Here is a 20,174-nt window from a genome sequence, read left to right as displayed (position 1 = left end):
CTAACTAAAATAAAATACACAAAATATAACTAACGACTTTATATAAAAACATTAATATATATTTCGTAATTCTCTTTTTTTTTTAAATATCCAAGATAATTAATTAAATAAAACCTTGAATATTCTAAGTATATCTAATAACTTCCCTAAGTGTTGTAACATAGACAAATTATTACCTTAACTTATTAAGAATCCAAAATCAATTATTTTCAAAAACTTCAATTGTTCTAAAAATAATCATCTTTAAAATAAATCGTACAATGAGCTCGTGAATGAATTCAAAATATTTTATAGGCTCAGATTTAATAAAAGCATAAACTATAAAATTGGGGGGTGAAAAATGAGTGTCTACAGTTATATATTCGTTCGCTAAAAATTATTGCTAAATAATATATATAATTATATCTAAATTTTTGCTTAAAAAATAAAATCAATGTATATTTATTTTAGAAAATAAATAACAACTATTTATATTAGTTTCATGGATGAAAATTTAATTTGTTGAGATGTCTTGAATTGATGATGTAAGGTAAGAAAATATTGAAAAAAATGAAATTATATCTTTTTGGTGTGTAATCTTGATTTAAGGAAATAAGATTAACACAAAAGGAAATGTGATATTTTGTTATGGTAATATAACTAGGAAAGTATTGTGATAATATTTTGGAGATTATTTGTCAAAATATTGTGTTGACCTGGTTGAAGACTATTTAAAGGTGTAGTCGGGTACTTCAGAAAATAGAAGTCTTTGTCTTGAGAGCATCGTTTTCAGTCCCAGTTCTGTAACTGTTAGGGTTTCAGGGGAGCGAGTGATATATAAACTCATGCCATAACCCTAGTTTATACGGTTGTAATCTTTGTTCTGATCTCCTAATAAGATTCTCTCTTTCTGGTGGACGTAGCCAAGTTTTATCTTGGTGAACTACATTAAAATTTGTGTCGTTCTTTATTGCTTATGTCATCTCATGCGTTCCGTTACAACAAACTGTTATCAGAGCTTCAGGTTATTCGATTGTTTGTTCTTTAAATTGAGATGGCAATAGTAAGAATCAAGACGAAAAGTTCGGGAGGGAATGCAATGTGGCAAATCAAGATGCGAGCCTTGCTGAAACAACAGGGCTTATGGGGGTCGCTGAAGTTGTCAACATGAGCAAAAATAACCATTGATATTGTCATTCCGGAGGAGAAGATAATGTGGCAGATCAAGATACGTGCTCTACTAAAATGACAAGGCTTATGGTTTTGCTGAAGTTATTGGTAGGAACAGAACAACCATTGAGATTGTCAATCTGGAGGAGAAGATAATGTAACAGATGAAGATGCGAGCTTCACTGAAACAACAAGGCTTATGGGGGTCGCTGAAGTTGTCAACAGGAGCAAAAATAATTGTTTGGATTGTCATTCTGGAGGATAAGATAATGTGGAAGATCAAGATGCGGGCTCTACTACAACGACATGGCTTATGGGCTTACTGAAGTTATCGGTAGAAGCAGGATAACAGTTGAGATTGTCATCTTGGAAGAGAAGATAATATGGAAGATCAAGATGCGGGCTCTACAAAAATGATAGGGCTTATGGGGTTGTTGAAGTTATCGGTAGGAGGAGAACAACCGTTGAGATTGCCATTCTGGAGGAGGTGAATACGTCAGAACCATTCACCTACGAAGAAACTATATTCGGTTCTGAAGTTGCACAATGGTTTACAACAATAGGAGTATTCAAGTCAAGGTGGAGATTTACTGAGTCGACTTTAATATTTTGGTCAACAAAGGAGCTGTTAAGTTGTCTTGGAGACAACTCTAAATCTAAAAGAGAGATGCGATAGATCATCTAGGTCACCACTAGCATAGACTAATGCATCTGGGCCATCTCTAACATTGACTAATGCATCTCGGTCATCTCTAACATTGACTAATGCATCTAGGACATCTTTGGCATTGACTAATGCATCTAGGCATCTTTGGCATTGACTAATGCATCTGGTCCATCTCTGGCAGTGACAAATACATTTGGGCCATCTCTAGCATTGACTAATGAATCTGGGTCATCTTTGGCATTGACTAATACATCTGTATCATCTCTATCATTGACTAATGCATCTGGAACATCTTTGGCATTGACTAATGCATCTGGGTCATCTCTAACATTGACTAATGCATCTGGGCCATCTCTGGCATTGACTAATACATTTGGGCCATCTTTGACATTTACTTATGCATATGGGCCATCTATAGTATTGACTAATGTATTTGGGCATCTCTAGCATTGATTAATGCATTTGGGCCATCTCTGGAATTGACTAATGCATCTGAGCCATCTCTGGCATAAACTAATGCATTTGGGCCATCTCTGACATTGACTAATGCATCTGTGCCATCTCTGGTATTGACTAATGCATCTTGGCCACATCTAATATTGAATAATGTATTTGGGTCATCTCTAGAATTGACTAATGTATCTAGGCCATCTCTAGCATTGACTAATGCATTTGGGCCATCTCTGGAATTGACTAATGTATCTGGGCCACATTTGACATTGACTAATGTATTTGGGTCATCTCTGACATTAGCTAATGCATCTGGGCCACATCTGACATTGACTAATGTATTTGGGCCATCTTTGGTATTGATAAATATATATAGGCCATCTCTAGTATTGACAAATAAATTTAGGTCACATCCAGCATTAATTAATGTGTTTATGCTATTATGTTTTGCAACAATGAGACTATTCAAGTCAAGGTGGAGATTTTCTGAGTAGACTTGAATATTTGAGTTACATAAGAAGATGTTAAGCTATTTTGGAGATAACTCTGGATCTATAAGAGAGAGACAAGTGCATCTGGGTCATCCGGCACCGACGAGTGCATCTGGGCCATCCGGCACCGGCGAGTGCTTTTGGGCCATCCGGCACCGGCGAGTGCATTTGGGCCATCCTGCATTGGCGAGTGCATCTGGGCCATCCGGCACCGGCGAGTGCATCTGGGCCATCTGGCACCGGCAAGTGCATCTGGGCCATCCAACATCGGTGAGTGCTTCTGGGCCATCCGACACCGCCGAGTACATCCGAGACATCCAGCACCGGCGAGTGCTTCTAGGCCATCCGACACCGGCGAGTGCATCTGGTCCATCCGGCACCGATGAGTTCTTTTGGGTCATCCGGCATCGGAGAGTGCTCTTAGGCCATCTAACACCAATGAGTGCATCTGAGCCATTCAGCACCAGCGAGTGCATCAGAGCCATCCGACACCGACGAGTGCATTTGGGCCATCTAGAATTGACGAATGCATATGTTAAGTTGTCTTATGACAACTCTAAGTTGATAGAGGAGATATAATATTTGGGCATCGATTAATGCATTTGGGGCATTTGAGGGAATTCAAGTCAAGGTGAAGATTTGTTGAGATGTCTTGAATTGATGATGCAAGAAAAGAGAATATTGAACAATAGAAAAGTATATCTTTTTAGTGTTTAATCTTGATTTAAGGATATAAGATTAACACAAAAGGAAATGTGATTTTTTGTTATGGTAATATAACTAGGAAAGTATTGTGATAATATGTTGGAGATTATTTTCCAAAATATTGTGTTGACCTAGTTGAAAACTATTTAAAGGTGCAGTCGGGTACTTCAGAAAGTAGAAGTCTATGCTTTAAGAGCATCGTTTCCAGTCCTAGTTCTGTAACTGGTAGGGTTTCGGGAAACCGAGTGTTATATAAACTCATGTCATAACCCTAGTTTATACGGTTGTAATCTTTGTTCTGATCTCCTAATAAGATTCTCTTTCTGGTGGACGTAACCAAGTTTTATCTTGGTGAACCACGTTAAAATTTGTGTCGTTCTTCATTGCTTACGTCATCTCACGCGTTCCGTTATAATATAATTATTAAACAAAATATTTAGTTATAAGTTCTAATCAAATTATGTATATTTTTAAATTTTAATTATGAGTAATTGGTTGATCGATCGACCATATTAAATCGACTACAGAATCGAATGATTTTGATTTAATATACATGGATTATATTCAATTTTGTTTATTCAATTAAGATTCAGTATAAATAGTTGGATTGGTTTTACAGGAAAGTGATAGTCTTAGAGTGGAAAATTTTCATCATTATTTTTTTTTTGAATATTGCATTATTTAAGGTGACCCACTACTTCAATATATATAATTTTACTTTTGACTAGATTTGAGTTTTTGTTAAGAATATAAAAATATGAAGTAAAGAAGTAAACAACTCTATTAATCATTCTAATTTTATCCTTCCAAAAATAAAAATCAAATCATTTTTAAATGTTCATTTCTCATTCATTTTCTTGTTATTTGAAATAATTCATTTTCAATTAGAATGAAAGAATCATTTTCAAAAAGAAAATTAACTCAGTATAAAGAATTTGAATTTAAACCATCAAGATAAATTAAGTACTGACAAAAATTCTTATCTAATTAAATGACTAAAGTTGTCAGTTCACACATTTTATCACTATTAATAACACTATTTTTTAAATATAATGTCATAATAAAAAAGTACACTCCTATCATAAAAAATAATTGAACTTGAGATGTTAAATCTCAAATTAAATTTATAGTTTAATTACAGTAGGTTTTATAACTATAAGACCAGTATTAATTAGTTTCTCCTAACAAAAAAACTTAATTTACAAAATAAATTAAACATATAAATAAAATTTCCAGTGGTATGAATAATGAAATTTCTATTGAAAGTATAATTCTCTAGAGTAGCTAGGATAATTTGTTATAAAGTTCTTTACGCTTCCTCCTATAAAGAGGGGGTAATTTTTTTTTCTAATATTACATTTTTAACCCTATCTAAGAAAAGGTATATAGAGGATTTTGTAACAAAAAAATCTCCCCACGGAAGCACTAACCAATTCACAAAGAAAAAATCGAAGAAAAACACATTGACAACAAAACAAACACTGTAGATTTTCAAGACTAACTATATAATAAGATAGCGAAAAATCGTCTTTTAACTTCGTAAACTTCTTTACAAACTCCAAATCATATCTCATATCTCATGCATCTGACGAGTCAAGGCAAGAGTGATTCATCAAACTCGAAATATCTACATAGAATCATCATCCTATGACGCTTCCCATATCTTTCTGGACCAAGTCAGCCGACGATTGGAGAGAAGAGTGGAAGGATATTGAACCAAACCTAAATTAGAGCAGCTGAGATCTCTGTTACGAAATTCTGTATATGCCCTATTACATGGAGATATAAAAAAGTAATACTTTGGCATACATGGATAATAAGAACTTGCATCCACCAAAAATAATGAAAATAGAAATAAAAATAAAAGAAGCTTCAATTCCATGATGGAAAGTTTCAATAACCAGGATTGCTTCTAATTCTTGAAGAAAGAGTAATCTAAGCTAAGCTAGCTATAATAATAAAATATAGAGAAAGAAAATTCATTCACAATATATATTTTGTAAATTACACTCTCAAATATTTATTATACAAGATTTTCCTTAATTACAATAGTCATCGATTATTTTACCATATTATTTGCATGAATAAAGGGACTGACAATGATCATTGATCATGCTGAATCTTGATCATCACGATCACCATTAATGTTCTTGATCATGACCTCACCCGATGTATCATCCTTCCAAGACACATTAGCAAGTTCATTGTCCACGCTTTTAGGCTCCTCAACAGTCAAAATACAAAGTCCACATACTTTGACATTAACGACTTCATTAGTAGGATTGTAGATGTCTTCAACTCGTCGTTAACGTCGAGGTTCTGAGTCGGTGTTATGAACATCATCATGTGTTTGCGGTGTGGCCCACTAGTTTTGGCTCAGACTAGGCATTAGTTCCTATACACTAGGTTCAGGAGTCGAAACATTGATCTTTGTGGGATAGGCCACATTGAATATAACTAGTGTTATTTACATCTTTGTGCTATCAACTATCTTCCAATTCTAGACACGATGTTCCTAAAAAACAACGTCTTTGGTCACGTATAACCTCTTCCCTACTGGATCATACACCCGATAAGCTTTCGCTCCATCTTCGTAGCCCACTAGTACCCCCGACGTTGAGCAATCCGCGAGCTTGTGAATGCCTGGACCGAGATTCTTCACATGTACAGTCGAAAGTCCTCAAATGGTGTACGTTAGGCTTCCTCTTGTTCTAAGCCTCGTAAGACGTAATGCCTTCAACACTCCTTGTCGGTGCGCGATTTAGGAGATATACCATAGTCTTTACTGCCTCTCCCTAGAACATACCCGGTATTTTCATTGATTTCATAAGACAATGTCCCATCTCTACTACTATCTGGTTACGCCTCTCTACAATGCCATTTTGTTGTGATGAGTAGGAAGTCGTATTGTTGTGCTTAATGTCGTTCTCCTCACAAAATTCTACGAACGCATCGGAATTGAACTTACCTCCTTTGTCAGATCGGAATGCGATCAATTTGCACTCGCATTCTGCCTCTACTACCGCTTTGATCTTCTGGAAGTAGCGCAACGCTTCATCCTTTGTTTTGATGACCTCAAGCCACATATATTGACTAAAGTCATCGACTAAAAGCAAAAAATATCGTTTCACACCTTTGATTGCTGGTGTAATCAGGCCACATAGATAGATGTGAACTAACTCTAGCAGGTGTTGTGCTCGATATGTATTGGTTTGTGGATACGAAGTCCTTTGTTGTTTTATAAGCATACAACCATCATAGAATTTCTCCACGTGCTCAATTTTGGGAATACCACGTACTAACTCCTTGAGCAAAAGATTTCAAAGAGCACTGAAATGCAAATAAGTGAAGCGTGCATGCCACAACAACGCAATATCATCCTTTTGAGCCAATAGACTTATTGGTGCTGTGAGATTTAGTTTCAATGTGTAAAGTCAATTATGTGTTCGTTGAACCTGGGCGAGTAATTTGTGTGAGTGATTAGAGATACAAAGTATCCCATTTTCGATGACGATCTTGTAGCCATTTTCGTCAATTTGACAAAGTGAGAGGAGAATATTCTTTAGGCTTGGGGTATAGAACACATTAGATAGAATTCGATGGTCTCTAGTAACACATTCAATCATCACCATGCCTTTTTCCCATATATTTACTACAAAATTTTCGCTGAACCGTACTTTACCCTTTACAGTTTTGTCAAGCGTTGTGAACACCCTCTTGTCACCCATCATATGACTACTAAATCTGGTGTCCAGGTACCACACGCTGTTATTGGTATCCCTGGGTACAACCTTTTCTTCATTTAAAAATACCTCTTGTACGTCGTCGGCGACTGATGTCTTGATACATATATATGCCATCAGTAGCATCGGACCCTCATCTTCCTCGGAATATGCTTCTACGAGATTCACTTTCTCTTGTTGCTCCCTCGGTTTGTCTTACGACACTCCTTGGCTCAATGACCTGGGATGCCATAGTACTTACAACTTCCCTTTTTTCGTTCACCGTTTTCACATTTTTCTTATTGTCGCTATTGAATGAGCATTTGCCTTACTCACGTTGTCATCTCCGAGACCTCCATTCCTATTTTGTGAGTAGTAGTCGCTCACTAGAAGATCTAACATCATCGAGTTATCCATTCTCCTTTACGACTAGGAGCCGACCTGTGAGTTCCTCATTGTATAACGTGTTCAGGTCGACGAGTGACTCAATCACCATCGCCATCTGCTTGTATGTACACGACACACTACGAAGGAATTTGATAAATGCCTTATACTCAGACGCTAGATTTCCCAACACCTTGAGCTCATTGACGATCGCCGCAAGTCGAATGCCTAAAGCCTACACCCCTTCACCGTCTTTAAACGTGAGGTTTTCAAACTCCGTCTGTCGTGTTTGCACTTTGGCTTCTCAAACATGTTCAACTCCGACCCGCATGATTTTAGTGTGTCCTATACTTCCTTGGCCGTCTTTTTTCTTCCAAGGAATTGGATCAAATCTAGCAGCACTACCCGCATAAGTAACAACATAGCCCATCGATCTTCACGAAGACCTCCCGAACCATTTTCAACAACATCCCACAAGCCTTGCGCTTGTAGATGCACCTTCATTATGATCACCCAATCTGCATAGTTATTACGCCTGAGAGACGTGAAGTGCATCATCCCTTCGTTCCCCAGTCTTTGTTCATTACCTCTTTTCTTTTTCCTGCCAACGCTGAAACAGATCGAACACCGTTCAACTCTGATACCACTTGTAGTTGCAAAAAAGAAAAGTATAGTGAAAAGAGAATATATTTTGATTGTCATTTATTAAGCTCTAGGCATAGCCTATTTATACTTATAATATTGAATTAAAAATGAAATAAATATCGAAAACAAATCAAATCTCAAATAAAGTAAAATAAGGGAATGTTCTTAGCATATTCCCAAAATATGCTTTAGCATATTTTCTAAGATAAAATCTTTGTGTTGATATTATTTAGGCCATGATTTATTGGTCTTAATGAGATTATACAACATTTCAATCACTTATAATTGAAGATGGTGGATATGATAATCTGACTTTTGATGAGAGAATTTGTACAAACTATATTTCAGAAGCTAGGCGGTTGAGGTTAGAAAATGGTGATGCTGAAGCGCTTTGTCAGTATTTCAACTGAATGCAAAGTAGATGTTTAATTTTTTTATATTTATGATGTGGACGCGAAAAACTAGATAAGGAATGTGTTTTGTGCTGGAAGATGTAGAGCTACTTATGAGTACTTCTCATATGTCATCACTTTCATATTTGACAAATCTCTATGATATGCCTTTTACTCCTTTTGTCGAGATTAATTATTTGATACAGATAAGAGTTAAGTTGAGAGGAGAAAATTCACTATTCTCTTGAGAAGAGGAAGATAACTTGAGAATTTGAAAGAGAGAAGAGAGATAAAGAATAGAGAGCTATTTATCATTCATTCCATAAACTCATTAAGTAGATATTCTCCGAGTTAAATAACAATCCTCTCAGAGAATATTGCCCTTATTTTGTTAGGGTACTAATGATGTGGTCTAATAACACAATGACTAAAATGATAGAATAAAATAGTTTAGGGACTAAAAGAAATTAAGACAAACAATTAAAATACAACATATGTAAGCTCCTAGTGCTTCTAATCTCTTACCATCGTTAGATCAAACTTCATTCACCTTTGTATCAATACCCCCTTCTTTAGAACTTCAGCGTCCTCGTCGGAGTCGAACCAAACGTTTATTCTTATTTTCCCAAGCCACAAAGGTGTCTGGGTGTTGGAAAATTAGTGCTTCTGCATCTTCTCACGAATTCTCATATTCTCTGTGGTCTGACCATTTAATTAGCACTTGACAACGATGACCGTCTTTCATGATCACTTCTCTTTCATCTCAAATGTCCTCTGGAATCCCATCAGGTATGTTCAAACTCATAATTTCTTCCACCCTACTCGGCGTGCCCATGTATTTCTTCATTTGAGAAATGTGGAAGAGATTATGCCTCTTGCCTCAATTCTAATCGGTATGCCACTTCTCCAATTCGCCCCGTAACATGAAAAGGACCAAAGTACTTAGTAGAGAGTTTATGATATTTCTTTCTTATTGATAATTGACAATAGGGTTATAGCTTAACCAAAATTCAATCATTCACTACAAATTCTGTATCTTTTCTCTATTTATCTTGTACTTGTTTCATCCGATTCTGATCTCTTGTCAAATGAATCTTAAGAAGTTTAAGTGTTTCTTCCTCGTTAGAAGAGTTTGGTTAATATCTTCAACTCTCGAGTCCCCCGCCATATATGGGATATATATCGATGGTTTATAACCATATATTGGTTCAAAAGGAGAGGTTTGTATGGTTAAATGGAAGTTAGTATTGTACCACCATTCCACGAGATCAAGCCATTTATCCCATTTGTGTGGGCGTTGTCTTACCATACACCTCAAGTAAGTTCCTAAACAACGATTAATACCTCCGTTTGTCCGTCAGTTTGTGGATTATAAGCTGAAGATAAAGCTTGGTGTACACCCTGCAATTTCAAAAACTCACGCCAAAAGATACTGAGAAAGATTTTGTCTCGATCACTACAATCGAGAGTGGCTTACCATGGTGTTTGAAGATGTTTTCAATGAACACCTCTACTATCTTCTTTGCTATAAAAGGATGTCGAAGACCAACAAAGTCAGACATTTTTGAGAGACGATCCACCACAACTAGAATAACTATTTTCCTCCTGCTTTTTGGTAAGTATTCAATGAAATTCATCGATATTGATTCCTAAAATATATTTGGGATGGGCAAAGATTGTAGAAGGCCTTTTGGGCATGCATTGTCTGCCTTATTCTGTTGGCAAACATCACAAGTACGTACGAATTCTTGAACATCTCTTGCAAAATCTGTCCAACAATATACTTGTTGTAATTTCCTTAGTGTTACTGACATACCTAAATGACCTTTAGTGAGACTACTATGCATAGAAGCATTAAGGATTGTTTTTAATTCTGGATCATCGACAACTACTAATTTTCCATTTTTACGCAATGCGCTATTAATGAAGGTAAAACTCGAGTGCGTATCATTATCCTTCTATATCTCCTAAATTAGTTTGATCAAGTTGGATCAGAAATCAAACTTAGGTTGATTCTTTTTATGACAAGTGAATGATACAGTGAAAGGCTGACACATTGCACTTCTATAAGTCTTCGGGATAGAGCATCAGCAATAACATTATCATGTTCTTTCTTATATTACACAGAAAAATCATAGCTGACCAACTTGCACAACCACTTCTCTTGAGCCGGGGTTTGAACTTGTTGTTCAAGGAGGTGTTTAAGAGACTCATTATCCGTTTTCACCACAAACAGTTTATAGCGTAAATATGGTCTCCACTTCTCTACTACAAATGTGAGATCTAACAACTCTCTTTCATATGTTGATGGAGGGTTCTTTGCAGCAAGTATTGCTTGACTAATAAAAGCTATGGGATAGTTGTTTTGAACCAATACTGCCCCAATGCCGAAGCCACTTGCATCTGTCTCTACCAGAAATATAATAGAAAAATCTAGAAGAGCCAAGATTGGAGGGGTCATCATACGTTATTTGAGCAGTTTAAATGCCTCATTAGCTTGATCGTTCCATGCAAAGTTGCCTTTCTTTAACAACTCCGTTAAAGGACGAGCAATTACCCCCATAGTTCCGGATGAATCTTCTATAGTATCCTATAAGACCTAAAAACCCTTGTAGTTGTTTGATCGAGTCCGATGTTGGCCAACTTTCATGGCCTTAAGTTTCTCCAGATCAACAACCACACCCTCTCGATTAATAATATGGCCTAGGTAAGCAATCTGACTACTTCTAAACTCACATTTTTCACGATTGAGGAATATAGTATTGATTCTCAAGGTCTTCATTACATGTTTTAAGTGGTACAAATGTTCTTTCCAGTTACTACTATATACCAAAATATCATAAAAAAATACTAACACAAACCTTCTCAAGAAGGGCTTTAACATTGTATTCATGGGATTTTGAAAAGTATATGGCGCATTGGTCAATCCAAATGTCATCATTAGAAACTCGTACAACCCCTCATGAGTACGGAAGACAGTCACATGGCAATCTGTTTCTTTCATTCGAATTTGATGGTAGCCTAAGCGAAGATTGAGTTTGAAAAAAACTTCTAAACCATGTAGTTCTTCAATGATTGGTATGCAAAATTTATCCTACATTGTAGATGCATTTAGTTTTCTGTAATTGATGCATAGTCTCCACAAAAGATCTTTTTTTCGTACTAGGACCACTGGTGCCATGAATGCACTATGACTATGTTGTGTTATTCATTTATCTACCATGATTTTAATTTCCCCCTTTTGAATGGCAGGATACCTATAGGATCAGCTGCATTTTTGCTTGCCAATATGTGTAGTTTTTCTTCAATAGAACCTACTTTTCTTTCCATTCATTTTTGCACTTCTTCCAATGTTTGAGAAATCGAATCTACCGTTGTACATATATAGTCGTCTAAATGATGTCTGGTTTTGACCATCGTGAGAATCGTCGGCTCTAATACTAATTCATACATATAAGAGTTAAGTTGAAAGGTGAAAATCACTATCTTCCTGAGAAGAGGAAGGTAACATGAGAATTTGAAAGAGAGATCTATCTCTCATTCATTCCATAAACTTAATGAGTAGATATTCTCTGCGTTAAATAAGAATCCTCTTAGAGAATATTGCCCTATGTCTGTTACGGTACTAATGATGTGGCCTAATAATACAATGACCAAAATAAAATAGTTTAGGGACTAAAAGAAATTAAGAGAAACAATTACAATAGAACAAATGTAAGCTCTTAAGAAGCTCTCTTACCATTGTTAGATCAAACTTCATTCACCTTTGTATCATCATCAAGGATAATCAATGTTACTGTCTAGTGAGGATTCAAAGTCATTTAATTGTCTTTTCAAAGTCTGGTTAACATGTATGAACGAACATGCTTCAAAGTCAATAATCACTGATCAATGTCGATCAATGATCATTATTATTGAAAAGGTATTTCCTAACACTCATCATCATTTTTGTCTTTGGCATATAATGAAGAAACTCTCTACAAAATTATTTGTTGAGGTATAAAATATAAAAAAGACATTGAAAACATTGTCTATAACTCAATCACAATCAATCTCAGAACTCATATTGATTTGTAACTCTTTGTTAATTATACTTGAATACGATCACATTATGTATAAACTTGTACTGTTATGTTTTACATTTCAGTTTTAAAACACATTACAGTTCAATATTTAAATAACATTGCAGTTCAAATTACATTATTATATTTTAGTTTATTAGATATTACATTTCAGTATATAAGAATTTAAATTTCTGTTTAAAATAAAAGGTAGTTGAGTTTTAAAAATAATATTAATGTTCAGTGTAAAAGAAATTATAGTTCAGTATATATGACGTTACATTATAGTTTAAATTATATTACACTTTAGTGTATCAGACATTACACTTTAGTATATTAGACGTTACACTTCAGTTCATAAGAATTTACATTTTAGTTTTAAAACACATTACAATCTAGTATTTAAATGACATTACAGTTCAAATTACATTACATTTTAGTTTATCAGACATTACAATTCAAATTATTAGACATTACACTTTAGTTTTAAAAATAACATTACAGTTTAGACATTACAGTTTAGTTTAAAAAGAATATTACAGTTCATAAATTAAAATTTAGTTTATCAGACATTACATTTCAGTTTTAAAAATAACATTAAAGTTTAGACATTACAATTCATTTTGAAAAGAACATTACAGTTCATACATTATAGTTTAGTTTAAAAATAACATTGCAGTTCATACATTACAGTTTAGTTTAAAAATAATACATGTTAACGTCTTGTTCGCGGTGGTCGTCTTGTTCGCGGTCATTTTGTTCGCGGTAGTCGTCTTCTTCGCAGTGGTCTTCACGAATGTCTTCTTCTTGGTGATCTTCTTCGCGTTCGTTGTCCTCGCAGTAGTCGTCTTCCAGATCGTCGTCTACTTCGATTTGAGTTTCTCATAAAAATTTAAAACTCGTACTTTTGAGCTCTTTTTGATAGGAGAATACTATGATTTGATCATAGACTGGCTATGATTTGAACAAAACAGAAGAAGAACGCGCTGACTTTTATTTTTCATTTTCATCGTGACTTATTTTGTTTTCACGTGGCTGACGAGTGGAAGAGTCCCGCCCAACTATCTTTCCCCTGCCATCAAGAAGGGGTGACAACTTTTTTTCAACTAATTTTGTATTATTAAAGTTTATTCTCATTAATATAAATTAATTTTAAAAATTGTTAGGATTAGTTAAGAATATATAGCTATTATTATTTTTAGAAGGTTTAGACCTATCAGATTTTATAGATAATAATTTTTATTTTTATTTTAATTCAACCTAGTACAACCTTCATTCCTTAGAAAATTTGCTAGTAAATAGTTGTTTACAATGCATAAATAAGACTTTGAGAATCATTTTCGGGTTGAATCTTGATCATCACGATCACCATTAATGTTCTCAATCATGACCTGATCACTTGGGCTGCCATGGATCATATGATTACCCAATCTATATTTGTAGCAGTGTGCACCAACCAAGTAATACCCAAAATTAAGCACCCCAATCCCGAAAAACAACCAGAAAACAATATCAATCCTACCATGGTCTATATTATCGGGTAGCCACTCAGTCGCCCTCCTAAGAACCCCCACTATCGCTGTGGTAAGGCAAAATGCGAGCCCAATGAACATCGCCAACGCACCCGTGGCTGTACTCTTTAACGAATCTGGAAACTCCTGGTAGAACAATCCCGTGCTTCCAGGTAAATGGAATGCTTCTCCTATCCCTGACAGAATCAGTTGTGGTACCAGCCACAAAACCGACATGCTATTGGGGTTTACCGCAGATTCTTTGAGTCGCCTAGACTCCACCAATGCTGCAACCGCCGTGCTCATCGCGCAAAATACGTGGCCCAGTCCAATTATCTCGAAGGATGAAAAAGGACGACCGATGAGATTTTCTACTAGAGGATAGATCAGGCGATCCAATAGGATTATGGTGAGGCAGGTGGAGAGGAGAATGAACACTGTCATGGACCCTGCTGGGATCTTGAAATGGTGGCCAAGGTGCCGGTCCATGGATAGGGCTTGTAGGGTGGATAGGCTTTGTTGAATGACTAAGGGGATGCTTAAGAATATTCCACTTGACCATATAGGAAAAAGCTTGATTAACACCTTTAGATCTTCAACTTGTTGGACTGTACACAACTTCCATGGGTTTGCAATTGAGCCATCAGCCTTCACATCTCCCTCAGTTTTCAATGCTGCCTTATTTAGGAATCTACAACATTTAAAAAAAATTATATAAAAACAATTGATACACATTAACAATTATTAAAAAGTTTTCATTATAATATTCAAAATATATATAACAAACCTCCAAACATAATAAAGTGATAAACTAGGAAAATTAAACATCCAAAGAGGATGTCTCAAACTTCACAAGAGTCCATGTCAACTTGAAGCTCGACAATAATGTGATTACTATCACCTTCAATTCATTAGATGTTGGTGACAGAGCAACCGTGGTGGGTAAATTTAAGGGAAACATCTTGCAACAAAGAGATGGTTCTAAGTGGCCCATTATATTTACCATTATCGAGATGAGCCTAAATGGAAAGGGAGCTTCTCTATCACAATATCACAAGACTAATCCTCAACCCGGATCCAATATGATTTTTCGAGAAACCTCCTTAGTAAAATTATTCTATTATATGGTTAAGAGGGTCGTTAAATTAGAGGTTATGAATGTAGCATTGTGTAGCTTCCAACATTTAAAATATATATAAATAAAGACATTCATAATTTTTCTTTTGGATTGGAATTAAACCCATTACAAGATCTACATCAATCTATCGGTCCAAATTTCTCAAGTAACCCATATATCATTGTGGAATCAAGGCATGCATTTTTTGTATTTTTGTTAGAAAAACAGAGAGTATATATATAGCCTCTTCTGCGTGAAATAGTAGTATCTTTCCGGATCACAATATTTTTGTCTTAAATAGTTGTTAACTAACTAATTAACTATGACCAATTATAGAATAACTTACTTGAAGAAACTAGATGGAGCAGTCACAAAGTGTTCGACTCTTCCTAATTCCTCTTGACTGCACTTCTGCGTGAAATAGTAGTATCTTTCCGGATCAAAACTAACAGATTCTCGTCTTTTACTAAATGCCGCCACCACAACACGAGCCAAACCCACAAAGGGACTGCCATCCTTCGGCTTAACATGACGGTAAAATCTAGCACCAAACAAGAATAAGGCCAAGCCTATCAAATTCGCAGCAAGGCATAGCCCAAATCCCAGCCCCCAACTTACATTGTCTTCTACATATACTGTGAAGGTTGCACTCACCAAATTGGAAATGTATAAGGTGAAAATGAACAAGTTGAAGAAGCTCTGTCGGTGCTTAGGTTTGTCCAGCTGGTCTGCCCCTATGGTGACCAAGGTGAACCGCGTTCCTCCCACTCCTATAACGGCCATAGCCAGAGCAATATACAGTACAGCATATTGAACCTTTGATGGGCCTCCACACAAACCCGGACCATCATGCACACATGGAATAGGTCTCAAGGTGTTAATAGTGGCGGTTAAGGTTAGAAGCATTATCCCCTGTCAAAGACATGCATTTAACATAAGGAAAAACAGAGATTCATTGATTGATTATATATTTAGAGAGAAAATGAATGACTTACTAGTAAGGAGAAAAGAGAAGAGATCCAAATAACAGAGAAGCAGCCGATAAAGGAGTCGGCGATGATTGCTCCGACGATGGGTAACATGGAGGCACAGCCATTTAAGACATTACCGATCTGGGTGGCGTCGATTTTTTCCACGTTATACTCGTGAATCAAATACACTATCAGGTTACTCGTCCATCCTCCGGCTGCTAAAGTCAATCCGGACAACGTTGCTGCAATGAAAGGGGTAGTGATCCATCCTCCTCGATTGCATGCACCAGTTTCGCTTCCCATGGAAATTCTTTTGATGATCTATGTATGATCACTGGGTCTCCTCTCTTTTTTTTTACAAGAACAATTAAATATATAAAGTCAACATGAGTAGTTAAAGATAAATATATCATTAACTTTTTACTTTCCCCATATTGCATTATGGTTGAGATTAAGACTACACCAAAATATATATATTGAACTTTTACTTTCTTTACAGTTTTTTATTATTAAATATTTTGATTTAGGGAATAACTGCTTCACTTTAATAAAAGATATATATTTTGATTTTTTTTTCTGTTATTTAGCTAAATAAATACAAGTGCGGCTAACTGTAAACTCATTTTATACTTTTCTTAAAAAAACTTTGGCTGACTTTTGTTATTACTTATATATTTTTCAGTATAAGTCTATGTTGGTTAAGATAATCATAATTGTTCTTTTTAAAGCTATATAGTTGTTGAATTATTTTAATTAAGATATAACAATGATTCTTTTATTTATAAATGACAAAAAAAATGGCAATGGGTATTTTATCCCCTAACCAATTTTTATTTTACTATTCCGTCATCTCTATTTCTTCTCCATCCCCGATTTATAAGATAATAAATTTCCAGTGGCTACCACATTACCCAACTAAAAGGTAAATTTATATATTACTAAAATGAATTACAAAAAGATATTGAAAACGATAATAATTTTAAATTAGTTAGGTTGAAAATAATAAGAAACAAATAAAAATATTAGGTATCTATAAAAGTATATTATAGATGTTGAATAACATAATAATTTTGTTGTTAATATAATTGAAGAAAAAATATAGAAGAAATGTTAAAAAATATTAAAGGATGAAGAAGAAAAAGTGACAGAAAAAGATAATTTATGATGGATGAATATAAAGAGTGATAAAAAGAAATAATTTTTTTGGTTATAAAAAAAGAGTAACAATTAAGGGAGAAAAAATTGTAGCTGTGACAATGCACATGTCATCATAGAAATATGAGGACGATTACATGTCACCTAAAAGCATTAAATAATTTCACCTCTTTGACTTTTTATTATTTTAAAAAAATAATTAAGAATTTATCTTTTTTTTAAAAAAATTTATTATAAAATTATTTTAAATATTTATTTCATTTAAAATTAGATCATTATGAGATAAATTATTCATTTAAATTAGAAACTAATAAATAAAACTCAAATTACTAATATTCAACCAAGATAAAAAAAATCTCTATTAAGTTTTAATATTATGTGCTAATTGAATTAAATTTTTAATAAATCTTATAAAACGATTAAATAGGAAAGAAAATAAAACTTTTAAAGATTAAAGAGAAATAAGATAGAGAACTTAAAAAATAATAATTTAATAAAATATATATATATAATTTAATATATATATATATATTAAAAATATATTTTTATATATTTTATTAATTTCATTTATTCATTATCCTTATTATTATTTAATAATTTTTATATTTAACTTTTTATTCTCGTATATCTATTGATTTATTAATTTTTCCAATTATTAATTATAAAAATATATAAACTAATTAATTAATTCAAAAAAAAATAACAATTTAATAAAATATATATAATTTAATATATATTAAAAATATATTTTTATATATTTTATTAATTTAATTTATTCATTCTCCTTATGATTATTTAATAATTTTTATATTTAACTTCTTATTCTCGTATATTTATTGATTTATTAATTTTTCCAATTATTACATTTTAAAATATATAACCTAATTAATTAATTCAAATATATAATTACAAATTAATAGATAAAAAGAAAAAAAATTCTAAAACAATTTTTTAGTTGAGGTTCTTCTTTTGTCCCTAGCATAGTCTTTACTATAGAATTTTTTTTAGTAAAGAATAAATTATTAAGAGAAATAATTAAAATGCATTTTATATGGCATGTACACTCATTTTAAAAAAGAATATGTTTAATAAGAAAAAATTAAAGAGATAAATTATTAAGTGTTTTTTAATAATAAAAATAGTAATTTTTTTTATTAAATACATCATATTTAAAGTATTTAAATATTTATGAAAGAGAAAGGTATAATAAGAGAGAAAAATAAATATATATTTAGTCAACAAGTATAATCAAGAATTCACGTCATTCATTCCGTTACATTTGGCTACAAATATTTGGCTCACTGAAAAGTTACGTATTAACTTAGAATAAATAAATAAGTATATTTTTTAATTTATTTAATCGGAAGTATATTTTTTAATTTATTTAATCGGGTATAGGATTGAGGTTTGGATGTAGCATACTCTAAGAACTTAAAACTGATTTAAAATATCAGAACCTAGTCAACGGGTACTAAGGGTGTAAGCGATTCAGTTTGGTCGGTTTATTGGGTGAAATGCACATTCAAATTGTTAACGTTGGTTTACTAAATTACAAACGGTTGGTTTGTCGGTTTGATCGGTTCAGTTTGAATAGTTAGAATATCGGTTTGATCCATTGAAAAAAAAAGTTTAAACATATATCAACAAAATCTTATATATATTCCATGTATATGAATAAATATACAATTGATAATAGTTAATATATTTTATAGTTTACTATCAAGTTTTTAAATTCCTAATATTCTTTCATTATTATTAATTTAAATGTGTGTTATAACTTAATAGGTATAATACATTACTTATCATTATCAGTTTAATATTCTATTTTTGTTCACGTCTTATTTAAATATTTAATTATTTTGAACGATTTCAGTGGCCTTAAACAGATAAACCGAACCGTTGGGATCAGTTTGGTAAAAAGGAAACCATATTGAATTCAGTTTGACCGGTTCAATTTGATATTCGGTTTAATTTGAACGATTTTGGTTTGGTTTGAACGGATTGATCGGTTTACTTACCCCCTTAACGAATTGGTCTGTTTACTTACACCCATAACGAATATCCACTAGTATTTAGCATACGGTACTACTCATTGTCAACCTTATGTTTATATGATTGAAACGAGATTATGGCATTAAAATTATAACGTTTAATTCTTTAATATGATAAATTTATATTATACAAGAAAAATCGTTATTAATAACAAAATTAAAAATTTTGAATTATGGAGTATTTGTTTAAAAGAAGTTAAATATAAAATATAAAGAAAATGAAATAAGAAGTAACGAAATATGGAAAATTGTTTAGTGATAACTTAGTTAATTAAGTTGGTAGACACCTACATTTACACTCTAATATTAAATTTAATTTTAAACTAATTTAAATAAAACAAACAAATTAAATGAGTCTTAAAGGGATTTACTATTCTAATTAATTATAAACCCAACAAATTAACCTAAAAAAAATTAATTAAGCCAAAGTTTATGGTCAAATTAGGAGATGTAGAAAAACTAGAGGACCTCTTTTGACTTCTTGGTGTAATGAAAGGGAAAATTTGATGAAATGACCCTAATAATGCCCTTAATTGGGGAAATGACCGCTGCCCAATAAATTTGATGAAATGACCACCTCCCATTTTTCGGACAAAAGTCGCACTACGTCGCATGACGCGAAGAAACCCTAATTTGTTATATAAATTCTCAATTTTTTTCTTTTCTTTATTCTTTGTTCTCTCTTTTCTCTCTCTTCTCCGCC

At 33.3% G+C, this 20,174-nt stretch overlaps 1 protein-coding gene across 1 annotated transcript; it reads right to left on the bottom strand.

Annotated features, from left to right (window-relative positions):
* Positions 1–14,000: 14,000 nt before the first annotated feature.
* Positions 14,001–16,390, bottom strand: LOC124923108 (protein NRT1/ PTR FAMILY 2.7-like). The gene is made up of 2 exons (XM_047463547.1): positions 15,641–16,390; positions 14,001–14,868 (listed from the first exon to the last, which is right to left on the bottom strand). The coding sequence occupies exons 1-2, from the start codon at positions 16,198–16,200 to the stop codon at positions 14,001–14,003; spliced, it is 1,428 nt and encodes a 475-aa protein (XP_047319503.1). The 5' UTR covers positions 16,201–16,390.
* Positions 16,391–20,174: the final 3,784 nt, after the last annotated feature.

This window comes from Impatiens glandulifera, chromosome 1 (genome assembly GCF_907164915.1).
Source record: "Impatiens glandulifera chromosome 1, dImpGla2.1, whole genome shotgun sequence".
In the NCBI taxonomy this organism is placed as follows: domain Eukaryota; kingdom Viridiplantae; phylum Streptophyta; class Magnoliopsida; order Ericales; family Balsaminaceae; genus Impatiens; species Impatiens glandulifera.
The sequence above is the reverse complement of the archived record's forward strand: the minus strand, read 5'-3'. Positions and strand labels throughout refer to the sequence as shown.

Excerpts from the sequence above, each read along its gene's own strand:
- LOC124923108 (XM_047463547.1), bottom strand. The coding sequence starts at position 16,200 with ATGCTTCTAACCTTAACCGCCACTATTAACACCTTGAGACCTATTCCA. Across the intron at positions 14,869-15,640 it reads GCTCCATCTAGTTTCTTCAA|ATTCCTAAATAAGGCAGCAT; the intron begins GTAAGTTATTCT and ends TAAATGTTGTAG.